This window comes from Thermobia domestica, chromosome 1, assembly GCF_964235325.1.
Source record: "Thermobia domestica chromosome 1, izTheDome1.hap1.1, whole genome shotgun sequence".
NCBI lineage: Eukaryota > Metazoa > Arthropoda > Insecta > Zygentoma > Lepismatidae > Thermobia > Thermobia domestica.
The window spans coordinates 297,780,085-297,801,507 of NC_137454.1; the positions used below are offsets into that span (position 1 = coordinate 297,780,085).

Below are 21,423 nucleotides of genomic sequence, written 5' to 3' on the forward strand. Positions count from 1 at the left end.
AATCAGTAGACGACTTGTAAAAGTAATTATTTTTTAATATTTGACCATCTGCACGCTGAATAAAGATAATAAAACAGCAATCTTAAATTTTGTTAGACTCTGTAACAGCCATATATATTAAATATTGAGAGCCTAATTATAATGTGTAGATTCCACGATTTATTTATTGAAAATCCAAACTTAAAACACAAACAATTTTAACGATATTCATGATTCAGTTATTAATTTGCAACAGATTTTTGATAAATCTTCAGATAGCCCCTCATTCTCATCATATAGGTCAGATGAAAATACTCATATTGTTCTAAGTTGACCTGATTTTGAGTTTAACGTCCATTTCAGCAGCGACGCTATATGAGATGAGACCTACTGATTAACGTGGAATCCGAACCACATGAGCTACCGCCGGGAATCGAACCCGGGTCTCCCATGCCAAATGCGCGTAGGCTAACCGCTTAGCCATCATATTGTTCTGAAAGGGTAGAAACTACCCCTATGTTTTCTACTTCCAGACTACTTTTCGTATGAGTGTACCTCTCCCATGAATCGGACATCATCAAGTCCCTACAGCGAATCAGATCCTGCTTCTGTATTACAGTGGACTTTGTTATTATACTGCTCCTCTTCAATCTGCTCAGGGACTATGTCTTGCCAACAACATTCTGCAGCACTCACGTTAAACTATAGGTCCACATCTCATATAGATTTGGTGCTGAAAAGAAGAACTACAAACCAACTAACCATTCCATGTAAATCGCTAATTAAGACAGTTTAAGCCCCCACGAAGTGAATTATCCCGAACACTACGGTACCGTAAATAATTTTTCTCATAATCGAGAACTAATCAAACTGTTTCCACGTACCCGGAAACAGTAGATTCACCTCATTGCTTACGAATGCTTTTTAATATGAATTTTCCGAAACTGGATATTAAATTATTTTCACTTTAGTCGATATCAAATGAAATTGCTTTCTTGCATTTAGATATGATAGATCTACCCAACTATGTGCGAACCATTACTCAAAACACTACACGAAAGGTACTTTCCCGAACTTCTAGCTAGTTAAGTTTTTCTGAAGTTGAGACACGGTTAAATTATTTTCTTGTTTTCAGAAACGGAAGATTCACCTTATTTAACCAAAGTCTTAGCAAAACTCTTGTATTCCTCGAAATGATTTCACAAAATTCCCTGTAGCATATACAATCTATCTATGTATATTTCAACTATATACGATATGCATACACACTTGACGCTGTCTGTTGTCTTAGGCAGGCTCAACGACAATGAAAACATTCTGATTCGTAAATGACTTTTCACAAAATCGAGATTTAGTAACATTGCTTTTTCCCATCGAAGAACTATAAATTCTCCCCATTGCATGGAAGTCATTGACCCCCCTCTGAAATGATTTTTATAGAATATGCCCTTAAAAGATTTTGTCAAAGAAAAGATCTAGCTAAAGTGCTTTTTCGCACTTGAAAACAGTACCGCATTGGGAAAAATATTAATTTCATCAGAAATCAATGTTCCCAGGTCAGCCCTACGTGACTTTTCCGAGCTCTGTGATACACATCTCTTTCTTGCAATCTGAAACGTTAGATTCATCTAATTTCGTAGAAATCATTAGGAAATATTATTATTTCGCTAGAAATATTTTTTTCTCAAATTAGTTTCTGTACTTTTCTCAAAGTCCAGAACTAGTAAAATTTCTTTCTCATACCTCAAATGCATAGATTCATTCAGCATAGTAAAAATCATTAGTTAAAATCAACTAATTCACAAACATTTTATTTTAGTCGTATTCTCAATCTATTTCACCCATATTAAATTCGTACTACTGAATGATAGATCCATGTTCCATTACAAGAAAAGCAGCCAAATACCAAATTTAGTGCCGTTGCGTTACGTATTTTAAAACGTGATGTCCAGTAGATCTAAAGATACGTTCCTGTTCCTATTCCGATTCTCTGGGTCTCTTAGATTATTCGTGAAGGTGGACAATGCATTTATATTTCCTGAAACAAAAAGCTTCTTGATGTCAAATTTCTTCCCAACATGTTTAACAGTTTGAAAGATATTTCTAGAGAATTAAAAAAAAATGCACGTAGTCGCACTATCCATCACCATACTGTGTAGAATTTGTTCAAATGAGTAAGACAGTAAAACAGAAAGCCTCCAAATTTCATATGAACTTTCTCCCTCATCATCACTTCCTATTCTCCTTTAAAAGATCGACCAACGTGAGACTGATATTTATATTACTAGTAGTTGGATGTGTTTTAATCACTACTCTTTTCTTCACATTATTTCTTCCTTATCTAATGAAGCGAATACGTAAAAGTAAAAAAGAAATTCTACTGTATTTTCGTGTAGAATTAATTTTAATGTCAGAATAAAGTACTACCGACACAACAATTGATTTCAAAGAACAATGTAGATATTATTGGGAAGAAAATACACCTAGAATACTTTACAGACAAACATGTTTAAAACAGAACCATTTGATACTTGTAAATAAATTAAAATGTAAATGGATACAGTGCTTACTTCCTAATTACTAGATTATTAAGGGGTCTGACATCCTTTATACTGCAAAATTGTAGCGATGTTCTCAGTTCCATGCTGTGGTCAGTGTATGTAGCAACTGAAATGTTGATCTCTCCCAGTTCCATCTTGCAAAAAGCATGATCAGCGTCTCGCACAGGAGAACTAAGAACCTTTTAAAACAAGGAAAATAGATAAGCATTAATTTCAAACGTTTGTTAATATAAATGTAGTTTAAAACAAGAAAACCAAGGCCTGTCCTACAGTACATGCAAGACGAGGATTTTATGGGGCCGCAAGTTTTGGGGAACGGCAGAAACTGGCACAAAGTACGGTACACAAAATTGAAATATATATGAAAAAAAATTTATTGATAATAAATATCTCATAATGGAATCTGATCGACGACAATGATAGTTAAATTTAGTAATCTGACTCGCCTATTTGTATATTACATACATAATAAATCATGTTAACGTTGCATTAGCTTATTGTCACAGGGACAATGTTAATATTATACAATGTGACGCAACAAAGTAGGTCAGTTATAGACATAAGTAAGTGCATCTCCAATTCTATTGCTGAAATGACTTTCTCAAGTTTAAAAAGCCGATTATTGCCTATATCTATCAAATTTGCATATAAAAGTAAATACTCTGAATATATCAAAATTATAACTTCGTATTTTTAATTGAAGAATAATTGAATGAATTTTAATTTTCAAACGTCATCATGATTTTGACTTCACACAAGGGCGCCGATTTCTCCGTAAATTGGGGACGGGGGGACATTCAGATGCAGAAGGTATATATATATATATGAGGATTTTAAGACAAATTGAATTCAAATTATGCCAAATATTGTATGTTCATAAATACAATAGGGGGCCCACCCGGCCCCCCAGGATCGGCGCCCTTGACTTCACGTTCTGCCATCTGTTTCAAAGTTACATAACTTTTAGTAGTTTGTTGTAGAGATTACGCTCAAGTTGATGTTGCTGTTGGCCCATAGTACTCAGTGAAATGTTTAAGTTTTCTAGTGTTGTTTTCCATATTATACACATTTCAGTCAGTGGCGCACGAAAGAGGTAGATTTCCGTGTTTTAACACCCCGTCTTTATCAAGAAATTATGAAAAAATAAGCATTTCCATACTTACAATTTCCGTTATCCCGAAATATATATTTTTAAACATGCCTCGGAAGACTTTATCTGTTTCTTGGAAATTGTTACTCAAAATTCATATCCCTCGAAATGAATCTTCCAAAAACTCAACCTTAAGTCTCTTCCCAGTGTCGATAATTAATCAAATTACCTTTTTGCATGAGATCGTCATATTATATACATCAAAATATATAGTATAGAAATTTCGTGGTTGAATGCTGAACGTTTCAACTAAATTTGTAATAATAATCTAAAACTTTTCAATAAACCTATGTACGTCTCGGAATGGAATTACTGAAATCTCCGCCTTAGAATATTTCAACTTCCTAGACCAAGAATAGGTTTTCCCCTCTTTTCCGACTTCTTAGATATCGAATTTTAGAAATTTAAATCTTATCCGAAGTCTACAGTCTGAGTGAAACATTTTTAGTAAATTTCAGTTACCTGCGACCAACTACTTTAGATATCTGATAAACGGTGAAAAACAGTCCAACCTTGCTTTCCTCCCTTAGGTTCACTTTTCGTAAAACTCCATCCTATCCTCAGCCTAGGATTCAATGAGCAAATCTGTACAAAATTTTCAGTTCTACACCCAAAAATTACGAAGACCTGATAGAAGCTGAAGGAAAGCTTTAAGACCCTTTTTCCCTGTAGGAATTCCATTTCGTAATATTCTACATCATCCTCGGCCTAAGGTTAGAGGAGAACATTTATACAAAAGTTCAAGTTTCTTGTGCCTAAGGATTCTGAAGATCTGGTAGAAGTTGAAGAAAGTGTTCAAGGCCCCATTTCACCTGTTCTTTACTTCCTCAATTTAGGGTACATGGGAAATATTTATAGACAAAATTTCTAGGAACTATGCCTAGTAATATTTGAGATCTGAATAACGGTAGAAATATTCAAGACTCTCTTTTCCTTCATACGACCGCATTACAAAAAGAAAGAAAGAAACCTCTTATTTACAGCCTAGCAAGTAACGAGAAAATTTTTATATATAAGATTTCAAGTTTCTATACCTAAAGCTTTGCAGAAATGGTGAACAACAAAAAAATATTCAAGGCTTCCTATGCTCCCTAAGGTGCCGCATTAAAAAAAAAAAGAGACTTATCTACAACTTTAAGTGAAAATAGAACATTTGTACGAAATTTCAAGGATCTACTCGTAATAGTTTTGGAGATCTGGCGAACGGCAAAAAATCACTCAAGCTCCCTTATCCCACCTTAGGTGCCCCATTTTAAAAAAAAAGAAAGGAAAGAAAAGAAAAGAAATCCCGTCTCCTCTATTGCTTAAACTGCACGGGATTTTTTTTTCACGAAATTTCAAAGTTTTTCATCTAATAGTTTCGAAGATCTGGCCAAGGCAAAAAAAATCATTTAAGCCCGCTTATCCTCTTTTAGGGGCCGCATTTCGCAATTTCCCACCTTATCTACAGCCTAACATCCACGAGGAACATCTGTACAAAATTTCGAGGTTTTAGATCTAATAGTTTCGGAGAACTGGCGAATGGTAAAAAATCATTCAAGCCCAGTTATTCACCTTTAGGGGCCGCATTTCGAGGAATTCCGTCTTATCTACAGCCTAGGATCCATGGAGAATATTTATACAAAACTTTGAGATTCTACGAGTTTTGGAGATCTGACAAACGATAAAAGGAATCATTCAAGCCTCGTTATTCCCCTTTAGGGACTGTATTTCGAGAGATTTCATCTATCTGCGTTCTATATTGCAAGAATATTTATATAAAATTTTAAGATTCTACGCCTAATAATTTCATAGATCTGGAGAATAGCAAAAGATCATTCAAAGCCCGTTATCCCCTCTTAGAGGCCACATTTCGTAAAATATCGTCTTATTTGCAGCCTAGAGTGAAAGAAAAACATTTGTACAAAATTTCAAGTTCCTTTGCATGATAGTCTAGAAGATCCATAGAGAATGAATCAATGAATATATATTGAATACAGAAAGTAATTGACGCAGTGGCGGATCTAGAAGGTAAAAACTGGGGGAGCAGCTAGTAGCCAGACTATGATAGATTTATATAAGCTTTCAAAAATATATAAACAATAGCTTAAATTATTTTGTCACTGAAAAAACTGCGGGGCCTAGACTCCCCCGGCCCTGGCCTCTATCCGCCACTGAATTGACGTAATTTTTAATACTATTTTGAAGTGGTATGTGTGATCCTATCTAGTTTATTGCATCTTTAAGTGATTTTTCTGCTTAGTTTCAGCTACTTATTTTGTACCTTTTTCAAAGGTTAAGTTATTTACATGAAGGTTGACTCGCTCTATGAAAATCTTATTCTTTAGATGAAAGGATTATAAAATCAAAATTTTTAAAACTAATCTTATGATAAACTGATTGTTTTACAGAAAAAAAATCTTGCAGAGATTTCTTGATGAAAGTCAACTTCAAAATGTTTGCACTAAAAAGATCTTTTCATAGACTGATTCGGTTTTTATGTGAGTGATTTAACCTGTTAAAAGAAAGCTACACAATAAATAGACGACTGTATAGAAAATCTCTTTATAAGACGCAGCTAGCAAGGTAGGTTGACACTTAGCACTTTAAACCAGTTAAGGTAGAGTAGTTTGAAATGGAGATTTTATAATTTGACATCAACATTTCTCCTATATTGTACAAAGAACACACTGAAAACTTCACCAAGATAAATTAAGCTACGTAGTAAATGTAAATAAACATTACTCTACTTACTTCATCCATGTCACTATACAAACAGATTTGAACCCCATCTAACGTTAATCGTGTGCTACTTTCACGACGAACGTGTTCACTTTGATTGAAGAAGGCTTGGAGCTTCTTTACAGCAGAGTCTTCAGTTGGAATTGTAGGCGTTGAGGGTTCGAACGGAGAAGCCGGATAAGACAATGGGTGGACGTCTTTAAAATTAAATAACAGAATATCACATTTTAAATACTCAATTTGAAGAAAATGTATTCGAAGGAGATTGCTAACATTTGAGTGCACTGTAATGTATATGTACTTATCATACTGTACTGATTTTCATTTAAAAATAACAAATAAATGTTCAAGCTTAACTTCACTTAAGCTGGTAGTTTCCCAAGTCTCACAAAGAACTAGTGATGAGCAAATGCAAGACCAAGACCAAAACCGGGGTGGTCTTGGCCTTGCACACCCAGTCTTGGTCTTGGTCTTGCACTGGAACCTTCGGTCTTGGTCTTGCACACCCAGTCATGGTCTTGGTCTTGGTCTTGCTTGCAAGAGTCTTGCAAGTCTTGCTTTTAAGAAATCTTATGCTTTTCATAGGTAAATTTTACTCTGGATATAAGGGATAATAAATTCTACAATGCTCCAATAGTAACGGAAATGCAATGTATGTTTCTAAATGTAACATAGTTTATCTTCGTGTAAGTATGATAATAGTGTACAACATAAGTGATGATCTTTATTTTTTTATTGGGTGCCCATGCTTCGCTACTTATAAGATAAATCACGACGTTTCGTAATCTTTTTATATTTTTTAACAGATCCAACACTTTACTGGTTCCCAAACTGGGGAGGCTACCCCCGAGACGAATGAAAGAAAATCAAAACGGTACAGATTATTGAAATACCATGAACTGCAAAATTACTTTTACACTCTAAAGACGTCAGATTTTTCTTTTCAACCACGATTAGCTAATCTTTGTATTAAACAAACTTATAATTAAATATTGAGATTTTGTTTTACTGATTCCAATGGAGTAGAAACATGGACATTACGCAAAAGCGATGGAAAAATTGCAGACTTTCGAAACCTGGGCATGGAGAAAAAAGGAGAGAATTAGCTGTGTTGAACGGAAAACGAATGATAAGGTGTTAGAAATATTAGCAGTAGGAGAAAAAAGAAGAATTTTAGATATTGATAAGAGGAGAAAGAGGAACTCATTGAGATATTGACTGTGGAGGACGTGCTAGAGGGTATGGTGAAAGGAAAGAGAGAGAGGGAGCAAAGGAGACTGTAGTTGAAGGAAGGTATTAAAACAGAAAATTGCTACATTAAGACGAAGAGACTAGCTGAGGACCACCGTACATCGAGGTTTCTCAGTTGCAGCAAGCAACCTGCCAATAATGGCAGAATAGCTTTGATGATGATTATGATGATATGTTTAGCATATCGACCAAAAAAGAGAGAAAAAATTAAAATCATTATTATAATCGAAACTTAATATTTTAGAATAATTTGAGTGAAAACTAAAAACGACTCAACTGTCTATGTCTTTCTATAAACTCAATTTGTATAAATACTTTTGACCTACATTAGAAATACAAAATAACGACATCAAACTACAAGTTATTTAAAATAACTGTACAACATCAGTCTCACTTGTGAATATGGATTACTAGCATCAATTACCCACTTCGTTGGGTTAAATTTAAAAAAAATAATGTTTCCTTAACCAGTCACTTTCTATTATTACTAAAGTGCTTTCTGATATCGGTCATTTTCGATTATTTTTATATTTCTCTCTCCTCCTTCTCCCCAAGTTGCGGGGCTGATTTTGGGTTTGAACGGCATCAGAAACGTCACTGTTCATCTTAGAGACACCGAAAACTATGGATTCGGCACTAATATCTGTCATTTTCAATAAATTTATATATCTCCTCCTCCTCCATATTGCAAGGCACGGCATCGGAAGTGTCACTGTTCATTTCAATGACCTCGAAAACAATGAATTTGACATCGATAATAATGGTCATTTTCGATAATTTTTATATATCTCCTTCTTTCCCTTCCCAAGTTGCGGAGCTGAATTTGCATTTAAATGGGATCGGAAGTATCACTGTTTACTTTAACGGCCCCAAAAACTATGAATTCGACACTAATATTAATTTTCGATCATTTTTAGATATCTCCCCTCCCACCGCCAAGCTACGGGGCTGAATTTGGATTTAAACAGCATCGGAAGTGTCACTGTTTATCTAAGCGACCCCCTAAAACTATAGATTCTACTCTAATATCGGTCATTTCCGATCATTTTTAAATATCTCTCCTCTCCCCGTCCCCTGAGCTCCACCGTCAAAGTGATATGACAGAAACTATCTCAGGTCCGAACCTCATCTATGTTGAAAATGTGATCGAGATCGGTTGGGTGGTTCAAGAGTTAATAAGTTTTATTTATTTTTGTACACTTCTCCTCCCCTCCTTCTCCCCTAAGTACTACCGTCAAATTGATATGATAGAAAACACCCCAAATCCGAACCTCATCTATGTTGGAAATTTCAATAAGATTGATTTGCTGGTTCAAGAGTGATGAAGTCACAAAGACAGTCACTTATACTTTTATTTTTTTACATATATCTCCCTCCTTCCCATCCCCTATGTTGCACCGTTAAAGTAAAATGATAAAAATTGTGCCAGGCCTGAGCTTCATCTATGTTGAAAATTTGATCGAGATCGGTCGGGTATTTCAAGAGTTATTAAGTTTTATATATATATATATATATATATATATATATATATATATATATATATATATATATATATATATATATATATATATATATATATACCTCCCCTCCTCCTCCCCTAGGTTCTACTATCAAAGTGAAACTATAAAACACTTTCCAGTTCTGAACCTCATACATGTTAAAAATTTGATCAATGTCGGTCTGGTGGTTCAAGAATTATTAAGTCACAAACTTAGTCACTTTTATTTTTATTTATTTTGATTTTTGTATACCTCCTCCTCCTCCCATACGTTGCTCCTTCAAAGTGAACTGACAAATAACATTCCAGGCCCAAACCTGATCTATATTGAAAATTTGATCGATCTCGAGCGGGTGGTTCAAGAGATTAGGAGTCACAAATATATTCACTTTCAATTTTATAATATAGATTTACTGTTATAGTACGTATAATGTTATATCGCTCAATCCTCGATGTGCCGTATACCTAAGAAGGCTAAAAGTTATATTGATAAACAATTATTCAACGTATAAGCATCCGCCCATGAAATCAAACTTGCGGTCAGATGCACTAAATTTTTGTCAGTGTCATGAAAATGTTATTTTTATATTAATTTTATGGGCACACATTAAAAATTTCCAACGAATGCTTGAGTCTCGGAGCCAAGGCCATACCCATGTAGTCAGCATCTATGGTGTACGGAATTACCGATGTTCAATACTATATTTCTCTTCAGTTTTGGAAGAACACCACTAGTATGCTTTGAAATGAAATGAATATCTAGTTTAACGTCCCACAGTTATGCACCAAGGCTAAGGGAGACGGTGATAATGAAAAATGACTGAAATGGTGGAATGAAGAAAGTAGAGGAAACGGAGAAAACCTGAGAAAACCCACGCACACGATGTTTGTCCACCAAAATAGCTTACATGACGCAAAATGACACCTGTGTGGCTTGAAAACGAGCAATATCTACAGAAAACGCGAACAACAAATTCAGGAAACGATATACTGTAACTATATGCTACAGGGGCAGATCGACTCACACGGATTGCATAAAACTACTGGGAACACATTCACTCCAGTGGCATTTTTACTGAAGCCAAAAACTTCAAGTAAAAGATGAAATAATTTTTCTCCTTTTTTACCTTCTATAAAAGAATTCAAGTAGTACCAGCACTTGTGCAAGACTCTTGTGCAAGAGTCTTGGTCTTGGTCTTGGTCTTGCATCGGTATTCCTGGTCTTGGTTTTGGTCTTGCATGCAAGACTCTTGCAAAAACTGCAAGACCAAGACTCTTGCGCTCATCACTACAACGAACTCTGGCCAACAGGGAGTTACATATTCTATTACGTGATGTTTGGTCAAGACATGAACCTATTATTTCTAACATTCTTGATTTACAGACCATTAATGCATAATTAAAATACCTCTCCAGTCACATCACAATGCTGGGTGAACACCGAAAATTGTGAGCCAACGTCGGAAATTAACCCTGGGGATACAGTGCTAGCCATTTGGCTACGAATAAGAGCATGAGTGAAAGTTAACACACGAAGAAAAAAGATGATACTACCAGACAAATGTGTTTATTCATTGCAAATATCAACGTAATGATGAAGACATTGTTGACAAGTCATCTTATTACAATGCTGCATGAAGTCCGTGGTCTACAATTTGTCTCAATTTGTGGCAAATACTCTTCGTCATACTTTGAACAGGCCTGAAGTTCCGTAGCTTAATTTTGATGCGACGGACGAGCTTTGGTGCAATTTTGGCTTCTCACTCCCCACCAGAGACGTTCGCAGCCAGTAGAGACAAGAAATGCTCTACAGGGTATGCCTATGGGACATTTTGTGGATTGGCATTCCATGGTACGAATGGTACTGAGTGCCCTGTCAACCAGTCAGTTTGTTTTCCTGTCATAATGACTGGTTGCGAGGTCTGGCCAAAATACATTATTATCACCGTGAAGATGTGTGTTAATGAATTAAAACAACTTTGGTAGATGCTCTTGGCGACGGCTGTGTTTCCTGGACTATTTCATGTATTGATGAATGGTTGGGTGAGTCCCTTTGGTGAAATGGCCACTCATACCAACACTTTCTTCTGAAAATTTTCCTTGCTTTTCTAGCGTACAGTGGCTGTAATCTCCATAATATTACAAGTATAATGTCCGCCGTTTCCTGGCATTTCATCTCCGGCAAATGAAAAATAATTTTTTATCGTCCATGATGATCATTGTGTCAGAATACAAAATGTCGCGACGAAGTTTTCTACACATTCCTGCTATTGTAGTGAGTTGCTTCTCTATATACTTGGATGCCTTTTGATGCTTGAAATATTTCGTACTCATTTCCCGCAAATTCCGAGCAATTATTTGTCTGGAGACACGGAATTTGCCAACGAGTTTCTGACCACTTTTACCAACATGTTTTCTACAAATTTCTTCAGTTTTCTCTTGTCACTGTGCGTCAGTTTACCAGAAGACCACACCTTGGCAAGTTTTCAACCGGGAGGCCAATTCGATAGTGTTTTATGATGGTATAGATCATGTATCATGAAATCGTTTTATGATGTTATAGATCGTTCTCTTTCTGAAAATGTTTGACTTGACAATTTTCACCACAGGCAAGTGACCAAGAAGGTGATATATACATTGTCGTAATGTATGTATCACCTTTTTCTTCTTCTTTTCTTTTTTCAGCCGCGTATTGCTCACATCTTCTTGCTCAATACGAAACACACTATCTATAAAACTTTGATGCCCAATACCGACTCACACTGCCTGATCTTGACACAGCGATGATACATTTGTGTTAACTTTTACCCATACCCTTACCTCGCTTGATGTAATTTCCTTTATCACACACAACTTTGTATGTTATGCAAAGTAAACACTATTTAACTCGTCAACGAAGAGTTCAAAAATATCATTCCTTTCTTATTTATCGCTGAATACATTATACCTTTGTCGTTATCATTGTAATAAATTAGAATTTGCGAGAAGTTTGTGACTTTTAGATAACGAAACAAGTGCGAAACCTTTGAGAGAGAATTTCAACCATGTAGGTTGCATAGCCTCGCAGATATTCTGGGTACAAAATTCAAATTACCAACAAAAATAAAATAGAAATGGTGTCTTATTTTAATAAGACACACAAAATACCTATGATGAACCCAACCCATGAATTACCTTTCGTTTATGATCTCATTGTACTCATGCTTGTTGTTTCTAATGTGTAGTACAAGATCTGCTATTACATTTCTATGATATGTAATTAATAGAAATGTTTAAAATAATCCATAATTTTTACTCGTTTCTGTGTTGATCATAAAAGGAAAGAAAACTTTTTTGAAGTCAAATAAAGTCTTATTTCTCTTATTAGGTTTAATTCAGGTTTGTTTTTAAATTACATCAAATTCGAGATTCATTTTCTTTCTTTGAACTGCATTTTTTAATTGATTCTTTGTGATTTCGTTTAATAATGCTCTTTAAACTAAAATATAGTACAACGGACTCTCTATCATTCTTCCGTGTATTACGAAGCAAAGAACAATCAAATGAAATAATCGAGTTCTGATTGTTGAAAAGTTTAACGGTTTCCAACAATTGCTACATTATGCATGAACTTTATTTCATGCGCACTGTGTCTATTTAAAAATACCTGATTTTAATTAATATGAAGGGATGTAACAATATAATGATACTTTATTAGAATACAATCTTTACTACTAGATAACAATAAAATCTTTATTAGAAATACCGTTGATTATTAAATCATGTTTTCGATATAATTATTTCATTATTATGCGAATTATTCATAGTATATCATGTTGCTAATTTTAGTTGAATTTTATGTATTAAAACGTTAACTTAACTTATTTACTCTAATAAATTACTTTAAAAAATAAAATTAAATGAGAGATTTATTAGTTTCGAACATGTTGATTGTTTCTCTATTCAAGCACATATAAATAATACAAGTCTATTGTGATGTAACAGCTTGAAGAGCAATATTATTTATAAACTCAAAAAGTACACACTTTTGTTCCTTTAAATTCTTATAGATTGTCTAAAAAGTACATTAAACAATTATGAACACAGTTTCTTTACGAGTGTAAACATTTAATTTCTATTTACTATACCCCTTCCAAATATCGTTGCTTACTTAAATTTTATCAATATTGTCAGCAAAAATTCGAGTTTATAGAGTTCATAGGTAACAAAATTCTATTTAAAATAAAGATCAGTATGAGATAATATTAGTATAAAAATTACCTAAACACGATCTCTCTGTAAAGTTATCATTCCAAATGGAAAGCAACGTCGCTAAATCTCTCTGACCCAAATTTATTTTAATTGTATCCATTCCTCCATGCACATCATATAGCAACAATTCCCTCTGTTGGAGATACTGGCTAGGCAAGGAACTTAACGATGAGGCAACAGTTCGTTTGATATCTAAACGAATGCTAACAGGTTCTAGAATAGGCTCTTGAACTTCTACAGCGCCAGGTAATGTAATTACTGCTCTAGACACTTGAAGAGATTCGAGTCTAGCTAAAATGTTATCAATGATCGGAGCTTCACATGATTCCAGGGAGTCACGACGTGAATATCCTGAATGAGGAGCTTTCAAGTCCTTAAAGAAATTTTCTACAGTAAGATCACCTGAAAAGATGCAAAATGTATATTTGAATACTATAGTTCCTAATATTGTATACCATAAACATTTTTTTAAAGTTTGAAAACATCAAGTAAAACTACAATTTAAGAGTGTGACAAAATTATTATAATTAAGAGCTTACCTTATATCACAATCCAGTTCTCTATCTACAGACAAATTGATGTTAGCTTGTTAGGATATAAGTATATGTTCATCAATCAAATTCAAATTCAATGTATAAGTCAAATTTAATTGTACATCTAACACCACTAGTGAGAATTACAAGAGACCACAATGTTGTAACTAGAGATGGTAAAAATATAGATTTCTCGATGCCAGTAATATGTTTCTATCTCAATTAATATATATATATATATATATATATATATTTAGATAAAATTCTACAGAATAGTTTTACAGGATATGTCTTGTTACTTGTCTATGTATGTATATGTATGTTGTATGAAATGAAATGAAATCTTTGTATGTATATGCGTATGTGTATGAATGTACGATAGGCGATATATGTATATACGTATCTGTATACCTATTCAAGTATATATATATAAAAGTACATGTGTACATGTGTGTGTGAACATATAAGTTTTGCTGCATTTCTCTTTATTGATTGATTGTATTATATTTCTTCCTCTTACGCTTTTCATTTTTATAATAAGTATTGGTATTTATTTCAATTATTGTAAAGGCTATCGTAAAAGGAGCAATAGCTCTGTTATACGTGAATGATAAATAAATAAATAATAAATAAATGTTACAACTCTATTTGTGTTGAAGTAGAACCATTATTACACGAGAGTCATAAGTGCATTAAAAATATATTTGTGTAATTATAGTTCTTTATTTAATTTAAGCATACAGGCAAGAACAGTTGTCAACATTTGTGTTTAAACCTACATAAAATATATTTTTGATACTGTGTAATAAAAATAAATAAAGTACATTGAATCTCTCATTATATTTAGAGACTGAACCAAATTTCTTAATATAAAACAATTTAATTCGAGCATTAATTGTCTAATAGTATAGAATTTGCTAAGAGTTAAATTTAAAAGAAAGAAGCAAGGCAAGGGGAAACCCTGAGATGCATTGCTGAATTTTAGTATTTTGGCGAAAATAACACCAAGGAAGACTGAAGTGTATTGCACATAAAATGTTACAGTAATCAATACAAAATCATTTATTTACAACCAAAATGCTATGTTGTAACTGTTTCACATTTTCAAATGAAAGAAATATTTTCCTTTATCTCTGTTAGTTCGAATCATATTGTTAGCTTTCAATAACTGAAGACAGAGCTAATTGACATTAAGCTTATTGTTATTAATACATACACCACAACTACTTAACCACACAATAACAAATTACAGGGATTCTACATTCAGAATAAAACCTGTCGTAATAGAAGATTTATATAATGTACATGAGGGTTTGAGTGCAACAGTGGTCTAACCCACATTTTTTTTTTAAAATGGAGAAAAATCAAGTTACAGTTAAAGACATGTGCTTTTTGTACAATATACCGAAAGCAACCACAAGTGGTTAAATGTGTCATACATTGTACATATATGTATATTGTACAAAAAAACACGTGTGTTTAAGTTTAACTTGATTTTTCTCCATTTTTAAAAATGTGGGTTAGACCACTATTGCGCTCACCCGCTCACAGATTTTTAAAACAGAAAATATTTTCCGCATTTTTACATTGTTAAAACAGAAAACATTTCTTACGTGTATATATTTTTATTATTTAACTTTTAAAATTAAAATTCATTTCATATTTCAGAAATGCAATATTCAAACCTAATTGGAATAACAATTTATATTCATTTAGAAAAGATGTTTGAAGTACTAAGAACATATACTAAAACATGTCCAAACTGGAATTTACGTAGAAAGTTGTACAAAATGAATAGATTTTCATACTCCATCCAAGTTAGAGTGTCTAATACAGATTGTATGAAAGAAAATCTTATCCGGTTTGAAACACAATTTTGAATTTATCGAACTTTACTTTCAGCAAGTTAAGCTGCAATTTCCATCTTACTTACCCATGTTGAAGATGATCAAATTAGGTGAATCTGATTTTTGTGGCAGAAAAAGCGTTGGAGCATGTAAATCAAGCGACAAGTGTAATTTTGAGTTCCATGACCTTAAAGACGACATCCCTTGCTCGATTGATTGTTCAGTATTCCTCACTAAGTGAAATACAGTTTCAGGATGGATGAATGGATCCAAAAACCTCTACGGTGTAAAAATCAATTATTTTGACATTTGATCATATATTCAACACAGATATCTAATAGTTAACTGTTAATTTACCTGAATTAATTTCCTTAGATTTTATCAAGGCTATATTCAGCTATTTTTCAATCATTCTCTATATCATATTAATGAATGTAAATGATAGTTTTGGAAATAAACACACTGATGCCACTAACTATACACATTTAGCTCTCAAGCCTAAACGATTGTTCAACAAAGTAAAGAGAAGAGACAGGAAAGGGAAAAAGAGGCAGGGTCGTATCTAGCATTTTAGACATTGTTGTGATTTTTGGTCCCGAAGTGCAAGTTCAACTGTGAACAAGAAATAGACCACAATAAGAATGGAGAAGAAAGCTTTTAATAAAAAGGAAAAGTGGACTCTTGATTAAAGAACTAAGAAAAAGTCTCAGAAAGTTGTTTCGTGTTTATTTACTGTATATTAAAGTTCACAAGCATGGATATTATGCAACAGCGATGAAATGAACTAGAAAATTTCGAAATGTGTACATGAAAAAGAATGGAGACAAGTAACTGGGAAGGCAGGGAAACTAATGAAGAAGTGCAGTAGAAACCATTACATCGCGAGTGTTGGATTACGTGCATTACACTCTCTTTATAACCTTACTGCGATGTGATGAAATTTAATATTATATTGTAGTTAAAAGAAATTTTCACAATTTTACTAATGTAACGTAACTTCAGTTTTGAAGAAAACACTTACGCAAGCAATCATCAATTTCATTATTTTCCCTGACCTGAGCTTTCTCTGTTTGCAGTTCAACATTACTTTCGGGTGAAGACACAAAAGTGCGTGATTTTTCTTTACTTTTCATGCAATCCCATATTGAACCTTCTACTATTCCACATTCGCGAAATATCTTCGCTTTTGATACGTCACTTTTAACTCAATCAATTATATTTAACTTTTCTTCTATTTTATATTTTTTCTCTTAATGCTTGAAGCCAACGTTAGCTCGATTCATAACCAGGTGAACATAATCACAATTAGAAAATTTAGAATCTGCAGAGCGACTGGTTTTCGGGTTAAGATAACAGTGAATTCTTAATATGTACAATACATATAGCAACTTTCTCGGTGCCCAAAGTATTAGAAATTCGAATTGGACTACACACATAAAAGAAGTAGGAAGTTCAACTAGACCTTAGAGGATATATTTGTACCGGCGATATTACTGATTCCACGTTGTTTTGAGTCACAAAATAACAGGTTTCTACTGGAGGAGAAAGGTCAGAAGAACAGTATTAGAGATAATTAAATTGTAGAGAGGAATTTCTCATGTAATTGTGTCAAAAGAATCAGATTAAAGTAAAATCTCAATTTGATTGTTTCCAACATTAAAAAAAGAAAAAACAATCAATAGTGAAAACTTGTTATTTCATCTGGAATCGCCAGATACAGTCGTAGGTTGAAAATGGCAAGAGGAGAATGTGAAGGATGTGGCTTATATGTAGAAAAGCAACGAAACAGTTTGAGTTGGTCACGTGTTTAGCTGACAGTTGAAGCAGTAGAGTGTTAACAGGATTTTTTTTTTCAACGTATCAGGTGTTTTTAAATTCGTTTTAAGCTTTTAAGATTCAGTAAGATTATTTTCATTTAAACTACCATGTTTACTCTTTAACTTAAGTTCACACATTTTAATAAATAATAATTCATGAATTTCTCTTTTATGCTAGTTTTCGACCTTATAAATTACGGTAAACTGATTGTCTTCGTGGTTAGCTCCATGCAAGTGTTTTAATAAAGCAGAAATAAACGTGTTGATATTATCATTTCTCATATGTTCCTTGATATCTCGTTCCCGTTGTTTTGTAAATGCGTATGGGGAAATTTAACTCTGATTCTCTTCCGGCAGAAACGAACAAATGTTAAATTGTTTTATTATAGGATCAATTTGAAAGTGGCAGAAAATACGTGGGTAAAGTGGAACTCTTCATAAGTTCTTTGATGAGAGAGAATTTTCTCTGATGTCACTCGATGTTCTTCTGTTTTTCTCTCAGATTTAACCGTAAATGAACCTATCTATTTTTACTATGTTCCAATTCTGTAGCCGATTTTTGACCTAAGTAAACAATGTAGTCTACTAAAGATTGAAGGTTATGATTAAATGGTATCAGTTTGATTGCTCTTCTAAAGAAACTGGTTTCCCTATGTTGCCCTTTATCTAAACAGAGTATGCCAGAGAGAAATTATACATTGTGACCCTGGTGGTTTATTCCTATAAACCTTGATTATACATTCACCTGGTGAAATGATGAAATTTGAAAAATTAAATTCATTATTAGCTTCATGGTAAATTGTGAACGTGAGCTTCCAATTCACTCGATGTAATTTGTTAAACAAGAAATCTAGTTCTTCGTCTTCCTGATATTATAGCAAGGTGTCATCGACGTATCTAAAACAGCGGATATACTGACATTCCGGTGATTTTAAGTATTCAGATTCAAAATGGTAAAAACAATATTCACAAATCGAGGAAACAGATATCCATGGCTGGCCCACCTATTTCTGGTTTTCAAATTGAAAGTAAGTGGTATATAAACATATCTCCTGTAACTTTATAGCTCTACTCTTTTGAAAGATGCATACGGTTTTGCTTCAACGCGAATTATAACAAATTCCTTATTTTAGATAAGTAAACAACATTTTATCTTATATCAAGAAGATACACAACTAGAGATCATGTTTAATAAATTACATTCATTAATCCTAAGCTCTCGTTTACAATTCAGGCGTTTCGAATAGTACGAGCAAACTCAAAAAAATTACATGCAATCTAACGCTCGGAAATTACCCTTGAGGTGTTCAAATAGTAACACCAAACCGCTCTGTGACAGTCAGTTTTCGTGCTTATATGTATAGTTTGTGGAAGTCGTTTCTCTTTTCCTTAGAATATACTATTTCAAAGTAAATAAACAATTATTTTGACTATTCAGGAAACAAGCCTATATTGAATTCATCCTTACTATTTAGAGTGCTTCAATTCTATACGAAACTAAAATATTTTACTTCTCATCATTTCATGTTCAATATTAGTGTTATCAGTAAAATTCGGAACCCCCAAATACATGGCTACCTCCTATAGTTCTTCAGTATACTACTGCTAAAAAGAGAGCATTTTCTTCTACATTTTTATTTATTAACGGAAATTACTATTTTATCAGTTAATGGGTAAGAACATAAGATGTTATAATAGTATTTGAAGTAAATATAAAAAAATGGATTAGAATCGTTCTAGTCCAGAACACAGCCATCCATTGTATGCAATATTATAAGCTGATTACTTAATGCTGTGTGGTAAATTCTCATTTTTACCTGAGAAGATTACTCTAAGAAGGAGCCAAACATAACACGTAGTCCTCAATGGCCATCTAAGTTTCATATTGCGGTTCAAAACATATAAAACAATCAATATTTTGTGAAATTTGGGTCCAAATTTGACAGACGATAGGAGGCTGTGCAGAAGCTCATCGAAAATGCTAATCGAGAAGTATAGAAAATGCTCATCGAAACTGTTTAACTATAAAAAATGCTACAAACAATAGTGTATACATACCTGTAAATCTATGAGTAATTTATTTAGAAGGACAACATGAATTCTTCCAAGACAAAATTTTAAGCTTCCGTCTGATTTTATATCATCATTTTTTGATCCTATATCAGTTTGTCTGCTCAATTTTGGACTATGTCTTACGTATTTTAAATCAAATACTTTGTCTTCTTCAACAGTTAGGACCTAGGAAATGGAAGATTCAAATATCATTTACTCTTTCATATACTGGTATAAAGATATGTAATGTAAGTGTTACGAACTTCTAAAAGATGATAGACAATAAGTATAGGGTGAACCATATATCTTGATACGCTCTTGTAACTTTAAACTAATTGAGAAAAAACATTGATATTTCGTATCACGCAATTAACGGTAGAACACTGTATGACATACTCTGAGACACTAACAGTGTTGCCAACTCAACATAAAGTAATATTTCTTTCAAATGGCACTACATCAGCTTATTACACACTCAAATCGACGTGTTAAACGAAAACTTACACTTGTTACTCACTGTTGCAAACTAAAGAGGCTACAGGATCACAAATTTTGGACATCTCTAACAAAGTACTTCAGTGTTTTATATTATGATCATAAAATGATGGATTTCGAATGAATAGGGGCAAAATTACAAGGGATTGAAAGTTTGACTTCATCAAAGGCTTTTGTTTCGAAAAAACCGCAAAAAACCTCATTCAACCGCAAAGATGTTTTTCAATAGATGTTGGGATGTATATTCATCTTCGGATATGTTCAACATGTTTAAAGAGTTGAATATTGCACGAATGTTTGTTTAACTAAGATAGTCTTATCGACGAGGAAGGATTAGTCATGCGCAACAAGGATAAGCTGCTAGTTAATGTAGTGACAGATTAAAAAAAGGATTTATTTAATGTAGTTAATGTAGTGATTTTTTTCTAAATGTACGCAAGAAATCACTAAAACTTTCAAAGAAGTCATGTCATATACTTTAACATGTGACTAAAGTAGAGAGATTACTGATAGAATACGGATAATTGTCTTACCCTGCAGCTTAATCAGCAAAGAAAGGACTGGGTAATGGCCAACATGAAGATATCTTTTCAGAGATGAAAATCTTTCTACCATTAAAAGGTTCTTCAATCGATAAAATGATATGATTATGCTAAATATATCTTGAAACTCATAAAAAAAAAAGGAGCCTGAAGGGTCATTTGCTTTTATCATGTTTTGCTAGGATTGACTTACAAAGGCTCCATGTAATTCCATTTCTCTGGAAAAGAAGTTAAAACTCTACCAGAGATGGGTTTTCGAGTAAAACTAAGATCTACCAGAGATGGGTTTTCGAGTCTAGGATCAAAGAGATATTTGCTTGAAAAACGAAAGTGGACCTTCCAATAAGAAGTGATTTTGTTTGCAACAGACTATATATGTATATATATATATATATATATATATATATATATATATATATATATATATATACAGGGTGGGCCATTTTAATTAATCCACGGAAATATCTGAAAAATGATAAAACATAGAAGAAATGTTTCAAGTACACATTATATATTGCTAAGGGGGAAACCCAATTCCGCCAAAAGTACCCCCTCTCGCCCCCCTAAATGGGGGTAACGGGGGGTAACTTTGAAATGTCAAATGGGAACATGGGTCGAGTAATACCTCGTTCGAAAGGTCTTGGAAAACTAAGTAACGCTGTACCAAAAGATGTTTCATATTGTGCACCAGTTTCAAAATGGCCGCCATGATATGGTTCGAAAACT

The 21,423-nt window shown here is 33.4% G+C and overlaps 1 protein-coding gene across 2 annotated transcripts in view; it reads right to left on the minus strand.

The window, feature by feature from the left end:
• The window catches only part of LOC145661598 (intermembrane lipid transfer protein VPS13A-like), a 305,499-nt gene that overhangs the window by 171,114 nt on the left and 112,962 nt on the right, over window positions 1-21,423 (minus strand). For both annotated transcript variants that reach the window (XM_081726923.1, XM_081726919.1), the window contains exons 22-26: window positions 19,667-19,846; window positions 15,878-16,070; window positions 13,421-13,813; window positions 6,424-6,608; window positions 2,550-2,719 (exon numbers count right to left, since the gene is read on the minus strand). In XM_081726923.1, the coding sequence (XP_081583049.1) occupies window positions 2,550-2,719; window positions 6,424-6,608; window positions 13,421-13,813; window positions 15,878-16,070; window positions 19,667-19,846 (1,121 nt within the window). The remainder of the gene's footprint in view (window positions 1-2,549; window positions 2,720-6,423; window positions 6,609-13,420; window positions 13,814-15,877; window positions 16,071-19,666; window positions 19,847-21,423) is intronic.